General features: G+C 40.3%; 1 protein-coding gene, 1 long non-coding RNA gene and 1 pseudogene across 2 annotated transcripts; 1 reads left to right on the forward strand and 2 right to left on the reverse strand.

The window, feature by feature from the left end:
• The first annotated feature begins 1329 nt into the window (after window positions 1-1329).
• On the forward strand, window positions 1330-3969 carry LOC133483569 (ammonium transporter Rh type B-like). The gene has a single exon (XM_061784969.1). The coding sequence runs from the start codon at window positions 2181-2183 to the stop codon at window positions 3621-3623; it is 1443 nt and encodes a 480-aa protein (XP_061640953.1). The 5' UTR covers window positions 1330-2180; the 3' UTR covers window positions 3624-3969.
• A 266-nt stretch (window positions 3970-4235) lies between these two features.
• Window positions 4236-12413, reverse strand: LOC133483110 (uncharacterized). The gene is made up of 3 exons (XR_009790026.1): window positions 10420-12413; window positions 5212-5313; window positions 4236-4659 (listed from the first exon to the last, which is right to left on the reverse strand). It is a non-coding gene; the product is annotated as an uncharacterized LOC133483110 (long non-coding RNA).
• On the reverse strand, window positions 5714-7698 carry LOC133483457 (ammonium transporter Rh type B-like; annotated as a pseudogene).
• Window positions 12414-12489: the final 76 nt, after the last annotated feature.

Consider the following 12489-nt stretch of genomic DNA (forward strand, 5'->3'; position numbering starts at 1 on the left):
GGTGAACGCTGATCCTCAGACCGAATATCACGTTAAAATTGCTAACGGCACATTAATACAGTGAGGTTTATCGATGTGTGAATGTGTCTTTTTTCAATATATTTACACATCAGTGTGCAACAGGAAATTATCAAAAAGTCATTTCTGATTTGTTGCATTAATTTAGCTGTTTCCCCCCTAAATGTGGTGAGTTGAAATGTATTACTTAGTTTTCTAGTTCTCATTCATTCATAATAAATTTATTTGTTAATTTAATAAACTTTATAAAGTATAAACAGAGGTGGGTAGGAACGCGCTACATTTACTCTGTTTCATTAATTTAAGTAACATTTTTGAAAATTTTAACTTGTCAGAGTAGTTTTAATGAAGTATACTTTGTACTTTTACTTGAATATTTATGTTAAGAAGAAACAGTACTTTTACGCCGTTACAATAATCGACATGCCGCTCGCTACTTTCATTGATCAATAATTGCGTGCGCGATCTATTTTATACTTTCGTTTTGATATCAGGTGCCGTTGCTCCAATCCACCGTAATTACCACATTGATGTTTGACTCAAGTTTACCAATGAAATGACACAAGAAAGTCACGTGTCCGTACACAAAGTCTTCTATTGGACTTTGCGGGACAATCAAAGTGAGTCATCACTCGTGTTTACATTACAGACTACGAAAAACAACAGCTTTAACATGCAGTGTAGTTTTGTCACTGCCCAAACTTGGATATTTCAGCCCACTTCTAACTTGAGAAAAAACCTTGCAGTAAGTTGCAGATGTTTTTGCTGTTGTTTTGGCTGTGTATATGGCAACATTAGCACTATTTTATGATCACAAGTAAGTGTAAAGCATGCATCTTCTCTGGTACGTTCTGTGCTCTCTCTATCGCTCTCTCTCTCTCTTTCTCTCTCTTTCTCTGACACACACACACACTTGATCAATAAGTGGTCAGCAAACAGCTTCTTCATTCAGTCATTTTAGTGGATACGCCAAATAATTTTTCTGTAAGGCCCTATGCACGTGTTGTTGTTTTTTTCCACTTAAAAATTGAAATGGTGGCAGGCATGTGTGGACTCCCATTGAACATGAGTTTGAATGTGATCTGTTACTTCTGAACACAGCCACATGCCAGTTATAAGAGGGAGTGCATCCTTGTGCAGCCAGATTTATTTTTATTTATTTTATTCAAGCTTTATTGAACCAGGTAAAAGACCAGTTATAACAGAACATCTCATTTGCAATGGTAACCAGTCAATCACATTCAAGTTTAATCCAGTTGTTTATTTTCACCTCCCCTCTCAAAAAGATACAAAAATAAATCAGTTGTCTAGGTTACATTAATGGTGGAATTTTCTTTCAATGATTTCTCTTTGTCAAAATTATTTTACAATACAAAAACCTGACATTTGAACAGGGATCTATATACTTTTTATATCCACTGCAGCCTTGTTCCTGTTTTTGTAATCTCTGCCTGGTGAGCCTATTGTGCTGTTTAACAAGTGGAAAAAATATAGTATAAGACCATTTCTTGGAGCTGAATTTGCCAAAAAATAAAAATATTTTATTTAATGTTTTAAATTGATAGTGTTCAGCATTATCTGAATTTGCATTCATATTTTATTCAGATATTTAAAAACATTTGCATTCAATATGATGTTTATGGGTGGCACAGTGGCCGACTGGTTAGCCTCACAGTTCTGAGGACTTTGGTACAATCTCCGGCCCCACCTGTGTGATGTTTAGATGTTCTCTCCGTGCCTGCGTGGGTTTTCTCCGGGCACTCCGGATTCCTCCCACATCCCAAAAACATGCATGAATTGGAGACTCTAAATTGCCCGTACCCCGCCTCCTGCCCGATGATAGCTGGGATAGGCTCCAGCACGCCCGCGACCCTAGTGAGGAGAAGCGGCTCAGAAAATGGATGGATAATTGATTTACTCAATTGACCATTCTATTACATTTTTTTTTATTGTGACACAGCAGGATACAGCAGGTTTTACTTATGAGGGATTAAAGTACAGTCCCCTGGGTTGATGCAATGTTAAATAACCTGTCCCCTACATGGAGCAGTGCTCTTTAACCGTTGTTATTAGCTGTTCTTATCTGATAAAATTGAGTATAAAAGGAGGTACTAGTCCAAGAGAGCGAGTAAGAGAACAGACCGTTATTAGTGCAAGTAACCATGAATGCATCAACAAGTTTACGAGTGCGTCTGCCAGCGTTGGTGTTAGTGTTGGAAGTCATCATCCTGACTCTATATGCTGTCTTTGTCACATATGACGACAATGCCAATGCCAAGCTGCAAAACAATGAGACCAACCCGATGGACAACGCCGTGTATCGCGACTACCCGTACTTCGCTGACGTCCAGGTGATGATCTTCGTAGGTTTCGGTTGCCTGCTGGCCTTCTGCCGATTCTATGGCTTCAGTGGAATGGTCTTCAACTTTCTTACGGCCACCTTTACAATCCAGTGGGCGATCATCATCCAAGGCTTCTTCCAGTTTTACCACGATGGTAGAATTCACCTGGGTGTCATCAACTTGCTGTATGCAGAGTTTGCGTGCGCTGTGGTGCTCATCTCCTTTGGGGCTGTGCTTGGGAAGACCAGTCCGGTGCAGCTCTTGGTGATGGCTCTGCTGGAGATCCCCGTGTTTGCTGTGACAGAGTGGGCTGTATTGAAATACATCCGAATCAATGATGCTGGTGGCAGTATTCTTATTCACTTGTTTGCCTGCTACTTCGGCCTAGGCGTGACATTTGTGCTCTACCGCCCAGTCCTCAATAATGGGCACCCCAAAGAAATCACTAGTTACCATTCAGATATCCTCTCTACAATGGGAACCTTGTTCCTCTGGGTGTTCTGGCCTTCCTTCAACTCTGCACTCACCTTAAAAGGTGACGATCAACACAGAGCAATCCTGCACACTTTTATCGGTCTGAGCTCGTCCACTCTCACTGCATTCGCACTTTCAGCAGTGTTTACGAAGAGAGGCAAGCTCACAATGGCTGACATCCAGAACGTGAGTTTGGCAGGTGGTGTGACAGTTGGAGCGTCAGTGGACATGATGATTTCTCCTTCAGCTGCCTACGCTTTGGGCATCATGGGCTGCACTGCTTGTTTCTTTGGATACAAGTACCTTAGCCCCTTTTTAGCACGGCACATGAAGATCCAGGACCAGTGCGGCATTCACAATCTGCATGGACTCACGGGCCTCATTTCATCCACTGCTGGAATCTGCGCCATCCTGCTGGCAACTGAGGAAACCTACGGACCCAGCATGTACCAGATCTTTTCCCACCGCGCTCCCCCTGAGGGGGATCCAAAGCTCCTGGAGCTTCAGAAGTTGATCCCCGGGTTGAAGCCAGGTTTGGGGCGGACGGCACCAGAGCAGGCTCTGTACCAAGTGGCAGCGGTCTTTTCCACCATTGCAGTTTCTATTGTTGGTGGGATGCTGACTGGTTTGGTCTTGAGGCTGCCGTTTATGGCTTCCCCATCTGATGAGGACTGTTTTGATGATGAAGTGTTTTTTGATATGCCTTCAGATTTTATTGAGATCGAAGCTATAAAGAACTCTATAACCTGCAATGATGTTGATGTCCATAAAAATAAATTATCTCCATGATGTTTACATAAATGTGAGTCATTCCACTTATGATGTTCTGATACGTAATTGAATGTTATCAATCATTACGGCTGTTATGTCTATTTATTTAATAAATTTTAAAAAAAGAATGAAGGTGCGGACTCTTTTTTTTTTAACAAATACACATAACACAACATATTTTCCAGGTACTAGTCATCAATTTTCAAACTGCACATAATTTTAGATTAATTAATGAGGGATTAGCTTTCATTACTGAATATGTCTACAATAAACTAAGCAACAGAGCAATGTAGATGTAGTTCTCACAGTTTGAAGGTTGTGTAGCTAATTTTACACAAAAACGTCACTTTAATCATCTGTTGCCTATTTCGTTTGATGAACAGTGGGTGCTTATCATCTGCTTCCACAATGTGATACCACTGTGTGAGATAATAAAGTATGCTTTGGCACCAGACCTACAAACTAAAACTGAATGTTAAAAAAAAGTGACAATGTACACTGCTCCAAAACGTAAGTCATTGATGAAATTAGTAGTAGAACAATCAGCAAGCTTTTAATAAAAGCCCATGCAAACACTAATCTAATCTGGCAGTGAATTTCCAAAATGTAATGTACTGTGGTATATAATGTTATCTCAGTTACCTTCGTAGCTGGAAGAGTTGACATTTCTTAAATCATATCTAAGTGAAGTAGATACGTTTAAAGATGGTTTAATATAGTTTGCAAGGAGGAACAACAATCATTCAGCAGAAGTATACAGTGATTGTTCAAAGAAGTGCTTCACAGTTCGAATGACCGGGATTCTAATCTGGCCTCCGGCCTTCATGTGTGGTGTTTGCATGCTTCCCTTGTGCATACGTGGGTTTTCTACAGATACTCAGGCTTCCTCCAACATTCCAAAAACATGAACGTTAGCTTCGTCGAAGACTAAATTGTCTATAGGTGTGAATGTTTGTGAATGGTTGTTTGTCTGTATTTACTCTGCAATTGGTTGGCGACCAGCTCAGGATGTACCCCGCCTCTCGCTCCAGCTGACCCACGAGTCGCCACGACCCTAGTGATGGTAAGTGGCAGAGAAAATAAATGGATGGATTATGATTATGTGACTTTGCCATCGTTATCAGTCAGTATTAGGCAAGTCAGCAAATGTTAGTCATACAGTTATGTAACAATGTACAGAAATCAACCAATGATCTACACAAAATAACCATGTGTTTATTGGCTGGACCCAATTGTTACTGTTACTTCCTTCGGTGTGGAATTAGTCACGTATCTGACAATCAGCATACGGTATGCTTGTTGCCACTTAGCAAATAATTAATGAGACACTAAATGCTAAAATATAAGGTTTTGTTTATGGCAGAAAAAGGTCATAGATTATATATTCAGGGTTCAACAAGTTTATTTTAATTTAGATTCTGACAATGCAACCTTTTATTAAGATGTTTAGTATTCATTATCTGATGGTGTAATATCTATTATGATCAAACTTTATTTACAATTCCACTTCATAACTGTAGTGGAGGGCTGTGAATAAAATCATCCAAATTATCCACACAATGTATGTGGTCAGGCGGCACGGTGGGTGACTGGTTAGAGCATCTACCTCACAGTTCTGAGGAACGGGGTTCAATCCCTGGCCCCGCCTGTGTGGAGTTTGCATGTTCTCCCTGTGCCAGCGTGGGTTTTTTCCAGGTACTCCGGTTTCCTTCCACATCCCAAAAACATGCATGGTAGGTTAATTGAAGAATAAATTGCCTGTAGGTGTGAATGTGAGTGTGAATTGTTGTTTGTTTATGTGTGCCCTGCTACTGGCTGGCAACCAGTACAGGCTGTACCCCGCCTCCTGCCGATGATGGCTGGGGTAGGCTCCAGCACTCCCGTGACTCTTGTGAGGATAAGCGGCTCAGAAAATGGATGGATGGATCTATGTAGTCAAGCAACAGTAAAGGCAAAAGTTCACCCCCCACACTTACTGAAGCAGTAATAATTTTAAATAATCAACAGAAATAATAATAACCTCGGATTTGAAAAAGTTATTACGGTAACCAGTAGAAAATCTTAATAAAATGGTCTCAGGGATGCTGTAAACCATGTAATGTTTGATTTTAGTAAATGGCTTCCATGAACGGAAGCCTCAAGACCAAACCAGTCAGCAGCCCACCAACAGTAGAAACTGCAATGGTGGAAAAGATCGCAGCCACTTGGTACAGAGTCTGCTCTTGTGCCCTCCGCCCCATGCCTGGCTTCCACCCAGGGATCAGCTTCTGAAGCTCCAGGAGCTTTGGATCTCCCTCAGGGGGAGCGCAGTGGGAAAAGGTCTGGTACATGCTGGGTCCGTAGGTTTCATCAGTGGCCAGCAGGATGGCGCAGATTCCAACAGCGGATGAAATGAGACCCGTGAGTCCATGCAGATTGTGAATGCCGCACTGGTCCTGGATCTTCATGTGCTGTGGTGAAAAGGGGCTAAGGTACTTGTATGCAAAGAAACAAGCAGTGCAACCCATGATGCCCAAGGCGTTGGCAGCTGAAGGAGAAATCATCATGTCCACTGACGCTCCAAACTGTCACACCACTTGCCAAAGTCACGTTCTGGATGTCAGCCATTGTGAGCTTGCCTCTCATATTGACCACTGCTGAAAGTGCGAATGCAGTGAGTGGATGAGCTCAGACCAATAAAATTGTGCAGAATTGCTCTGTGTTCATCGTCACCTTTTAAGTTGAGCACAGAGTTGAATGAGGGCTACACTGTTAGACATTCCTGTAAATTCTACAAGTACAATTATTGACCACATTCCATACAGTAAAATACTTTAAAGTGATTTTACGATCATGTTTCCACTGCATAATAGATTTTGGTTGACGTCACACATAAGTTACTTATTTTCTGCATGGTATGTGGTAAATAACTAGAATTTACAGAAATGTCAAAGACGCATATATAACATGGAAGATATGGAAGAAAATATGATAATACAACAAAGAGAATTATCATACAAATCTATTGTGTATCCATCCATTTTCAAATCCACTTATCCTGGTTAGGGTCACGGGGCGTTGGAGCCTATCCCAGTTGACTTCGGGGGACAAATCTATTGTGTAGAAATACTAAACACTAACAATGTGGCACCAATGCAGAAAGGTGTTGCTGTGTATTATATTTATATTATATACATGTTGGTTTGGTAGTACCAGTGTTTTTTCCATTGGAGTAAGCTCATTGTAGAGGTCAAAAGACAGGAGCCAATTGCTCCTTTTGCAAAGTGTCATCTGATTCATGTAAGCTAATTAACAAGTATTGAACAAATAAGGATTCATAGCTGATGTAAGAGTACAATGTATCAAGTGGTGCATAACTCCATAATCCATTTATTTTATTTTATTTTTTTTACAGTAATTTACTGGCAACTATGAAATGTATATAACAGTGCAGAATACCCAGAGGAACAAGGTTCCCATCGTAGAGAGGAGGTCTGAATGTAAACTAGTGATTTCTTTGGGGTGCCCATTATTGAGGGCTGGGCGGTAGAGCACAAATGTCACGCCTAGGCCCAAGTAGCAGGCAAACAAGGGAATAGGAATACTGCCAACAGCATCATTGATTCGGATGTATTTCAATACAGCCCACTCTGTCACAGCAAACATGGGGATCTCCAGCAGAGCCGTCACCAGGAGCTGCACCGGACTGGTCTTCCCAAGCACAGCACCAAAGGAGATGAGCACCACAGCCCACGCAAACTCTGCATACAGCAAGTTGATGACACCCAAGTGAATTCTACCATCGTGGTAAAACAGGAAGAAGCCTTAGATGATTGCAAAGGTGGCCATAAGAAAGTTAAAGACCATTCCACTGAAGCCATAGAATCGGCAGTAGGCCAACAGGCAACCGAAGCCTACGAAGATCATCACCTGGAAGTTAGCGAAGTAAGGCTAGTCGCGATACACGCTGTTGTCCATCGGGTTGGTCTCATTGTTTTGCAGCTTGGAATTGTCGTCATATGTGACAAAGACAGCATATAGAGTCAGAATGACGACTTCCAACATTTACACCAACGCTGGCAAGACGCACTCATAAATTTGTTGACGCATTCATGGTCACTTCCGCTAACAACAGTCTGCTCTCTTGCACTAATACCTACTTTTATACTCAGTTTTATCAGATAAGAACAGCTAATAACAATGGTTAAAGAGCACTGGTCCATGCAGGGAAGGGATTATTTAACAGTGCATCAACCTGGGGGACTGCACTTAATCCCTCATAAGAAGAAACTTCTCTCCTACTGTGTCACAATAAAAGATTTTTAGAAACCAGTAGTTCTCAAACTTTTTACATGAAGTACCACCTAAAAAAAGACTTAGGGCTCCAACTACAACCATAATGACCATTACCATACAGTAGTGTATTAAGCCCAAGTGTTCATCAAAACAAGACAGACGTTTTATTCCTAAAACTATGTCTAATATTGTAAGCCACTGTAAATTATTCAATTTGAACATTAACACTGTGCTTAAATATAAAAACGTTTTTTAAAAAAGGGTACTTTAATGATGATTCCTTTAAAATGCATTGCGCATAAGAGTTACATAAAAATTGTACTTCAATAAATTTATAAAAACCAACAGTTCCTAAATATTTAATGCAAATATGTTGAATTTAAAAGTTAAATACTCTACAACTGAATGTAATTAGGCTGTGATTCTTTCTCATACCACTAGAGCAAGCCTACATACCACTAGTGGTACTTACTATACTTACTATACTATACTATATTTTGAGAATCACTGTTACAGGGAATTGAATTTGTATTATATGACCGTTGTTTTAGTTGAGTAAATCAATTAATCACTATGTATTCATTCAGTATAGCATGATTTTAAAAATAAAAATTACATTGTGGGATCACATGAAGTGCTTTCCACACAAAAACGGTTTTAAAACACACACACACACACACACACACACACGACTGAAAAGAGAACGAAGAACAGAGAAAATTAAGAGTTAGAGTAATTTTAAAAAATGCAGTTACATCTATCACTATGATCACAGTTAAATACTTGAGTGATAAGAGCAAGAGTAATAAAAAAATATATCAAATAAGAATAAAGATAAATAGAAGACCAAAGAGTGAATGAAGAGCTAAAAAAATCAGACCAATAAACAGGTTACGGGCTGCACAGTGGACTACCGGTTAGCACATCTGCCACACAGTTTTAAACTCGGGGGTTCAAATCCAGGCGCCAGCCTTACTGTGTTGAGTTTGCATGTTCTCCCCGTACTTTTGTGGGTTTTCTCCAGGCACTCGTTTCTTCCCACATTCCAACAACATGCAAATTTTCCATAGGTGTGAATGTGAGTGTGAATGGCTGTTTGTCTATATGTGCCCTGCGATTGGCCGTCAACCAGTTCACGTTGTACTCCGCCTCTTGTCCAAAGTCAGCTGGGATAGGCCCCAAATGGTCACTGTTGATAAAATTGTGACGACCATGAGCCTTATCATTTTGGTATCACTCAAAGGGTTCAATAGGGTTGAATATGGTGATTTGCACATTTTTAAATCTTTCGTAATTTTCTCAGCTCTTATTTAATGTCAATGTGGTGTCAATAGAATGGTATAATACCCTTTTCTGTTACAAACACTTTTGTACACTATTAATCAGTCTGGAGATAACTAACTTTGTGTGGTGTGTTTCATCTTCATGGAGCACACGCTGCCTTCAGTGTCATGACTCACAACTATTCCATAGTTACAAAAGGTAACGTGCAAAAATGAATATACAGATAGGGTTTTCATAAAATTGTTTAAATAAAGAAAAATGGTGCATCTGCAAAGAAATGTCTTTTCATATTCAAATTACCCATTTGACTAAGTTTTTTGAATACATTAAGCAGGTCACCAAAAGTATTCTAACAAGTTTACAACATGGAAGAAGAGAGCTTTAGGTTATAAAGGTTACTTGCAGGAAAATTCCACAGTTTAGGATTTTTTTTGTAACTAAATATTAATATTATTATTATTATATTTATTAAATATTATTAAACATATTTGTGTCATGTTCATTGTATTCTGTAGGTAATATACCTTTAGTGGCACCAGGCATTAAAATGAACAAGAAATTGAAGAAACATGGGTGGTCTAATATTTTTTTCCATGACTGTAGATAGAGGCAATGGAAATATTTGTAATTAAACACAAAGTTGTCTGTCTTATTACATTATGTCTTGTAATAAACTGGACATTTCTAATGTCTGGAAACGATATGGAACAGGCAAGGCAGATTTATTTGGATACCACAATTCATAAACAGGCCAATTCACAGTGCATTACAAAAAGACTAGTTAAAAACACACAATTACTACAATTCAAACATAATCGATAAAACGTAATAAGTAGTTAAAATAAAGTAAAAGAGAAGAGTGCAGATAGAACACTTGTAACAGTTATAAGACGCACATCTGAACAGAACTATTTTCAGCCACACATTCTCTCTCTCTCTCTCTCTCTCTCTATTTATCTACATATATATATATATATATAGCTCTGTCTTGCCTGAGACTCGAACCCACACGACCACAATCTCCCCGTAAAAGAGGCGCTTAGCGCTTAAAATAAAAGGCCCTGCTGGCTACATGCCGGCCAGAGCCACTCTTAAAGTAGGAGCGAGGTCTGACTACATAGGTTTGCACAGTGCGAGCTGCTATCCATTATGCATCTGTTACGAGCTCATACTGACTTGGTGTGGTGGTCATGTAATGATTGCATGAGCACCACACCCAGTAGCGTAAGCTAGCAACCAATGTTAGCTAACTTACCTTCAAAATTTTAGGTATGGTGAGATGTAAAACTTGGAATAAATAAATATCCATTTCAGTAGACGGCGAATGAACTTTGCTCCGCTTGACTTGACCGAAGGTTGACATGTCAACACGGAACGCTGCGTGTGAAAAGTGCTGCGTGTATAGAGACTGAGCTGCAACAGTTGGAAGTGACATTGGCTGGCTTGGGGGCCCCCACCTTGGGCACCCTTCGTCCAATCTGATGTATTGAAGAGGAGCTAGTGTGCATGTTAAACTTTGAACCCGAGTCAGTGGGTAAAGATTTGCGTGCCCTAGGCCAGAAACACTTCATGGAATCAGACAACAGAGATGAACGAAACAAGATAAATAGAAATAGATTAAATATTATTTTATTATTAAAAATCTAATTAAATTTTTGTTGTTGTTGTTGTTTTGTCTTCAAGGATAATAATGTGGTTACCAGGTGCCACGGGTTTAGCTGCAATACAGCTGAAATACAGTTTCACCACATTTAGCTCTTACTCTGGGCACCAGCAGTAGACATGTCCCTGGAAGTCTTGCAGTTGGAGAGGACCAAAATGTCGAAGAGCTACTTGATGAAGTCTATTCTCTGAGTGACAGGAGGACTGTGCAGACCTGAGCACAGGAGTCAGGACTGATATGATCATACTTCCTGGTTCTAGTCAGGACCCAAGCGGCAACATTCCAGATGTACTGTAGCTTTCTTTCAGCTCAGTAACCTCCATCCATCCATCCATTTTCTGAGCCGCTTCTCCTCACTAGGGTCGTGGGCTTGCTGGAGCCTATGCCAGCTGTCATCGGGCAGGAGGCGGGGTACACCCTGAACTGGTTGCCAGTCAATTGCAGGGCACATACAAACAAACAACCATTCGCACTCACATTCACACCTACGGGCAATTTAGACTCTCCAATTCATGCATGTTTTTGGGATGTGGGAGGAAACCGGAGAGAACATGCAAACTCCACACAGGCGGGGCTGGGGATGGAACCCGGGTCCTCAGAACTGTGAGACTGACGCTCTAACCAGTCGTCCAACGTGCCGCTAGCTCAGTAACCTGTTTCTGTTAAATGTGTGGATATGTCTCTCTAAATGTTTTTTAGCGAACCTTTGATTCTAGCAATGTTTTTGAGATGGTAAATAGCTGATGTTATTGATTTAATGTGATTGTTAAAGTTTAGGTTAGGGGTGAGTCCATTCTTAGCCCTAGATTTGGCAAGTTCGAGCGCAAAAGCTGACAAACGCCATTTAGACAAAACTAGATGACCCTCGTGAGGATAGGCGGTACAGAAAATGGATGGATGGATAGACAAAAATAGAAGCTTCCGTCCTAGCAGAAACGACATCGATCGATGTTGCATTTTCTATCCCTGCAAAACCAAACAACTCCTATGAAAAACTCATCGAGAAAAGAAAAGTTTTATTCCAGAAGCAGAGAAGTGCCGTGTGTATTCTATTAAAGACAGTGTCATCTCCATGAAAGCCAATTATGAGCCCATTGCTTATCCTTAGTTACAATTATTAGCTTTAACCTGGAACCACAAATAAAATCCTCAAAATAAATGTACTCAATTCACACACAACAAAAGTGAGATGTCTGGTTTTGCATTTGAACTCTTCATTGCTAACCTGATTTTTAGGTTTGAGGGTAAGAGGATTCAAGGTGCCTGCTGACACTTTCTCTTGACTTTGTGGGCCAAGGACAATGACTTAAGTCTTGTCTGAGTTTAGTGGAAGAAAGTTGTTTTGTATCCACACAGTGAGCGAGCTGTTGGAAGTGAGAGATGCTATGTCCTTATCAAAGCCAACAGAAAGAGTTTGAAGCAATGATTTATTTCAACATCAACCTAGGATTGTGTGGTGTCAATGACATCACATACATAGGTTATTATTTGGTGGAGAAAAAAATGATATGCCTTGGCAGTTACAGTATATGCCTTAAGACCTGCAATAAAACAATGATCAACAGTGCCATCTGGTGATTGGAGGTTGACGCTTCAAACCTGTCACGGTTCCTCTCCAATATGATTGGCATAGTCTTCTGCACTGTCTGCATTGTTGATGTT

The sequence above is a fragment of the Phyllopteryx taeniolatus genome, chromosome 9 (assembly GCF_024500385.1).
Source record: "Phyllopteryx taeniolatus isolate TA_2022b chromosome 9, UOR_Ptae_1.2, whole genome shotgun sequence".
Taxonomy (NCBI): domain Eukaryota; kingdom Metazoa; phylum Chordata; class Actinopteri; order Syngnathiformes; family Syngnathidae; genus Phyllopteryx; species Phyllopteryx taeniolatus.

What these genes read in the sequence shown, in the direction of transcription:
- LOC133483569 (XM_061784969.1), top strand. Translation starts at nt 2,181, where the DNA reads ATGAATGCATCAACAAGTTTACGAGTGCGTCTGCCAGCGTTGGTGTTA.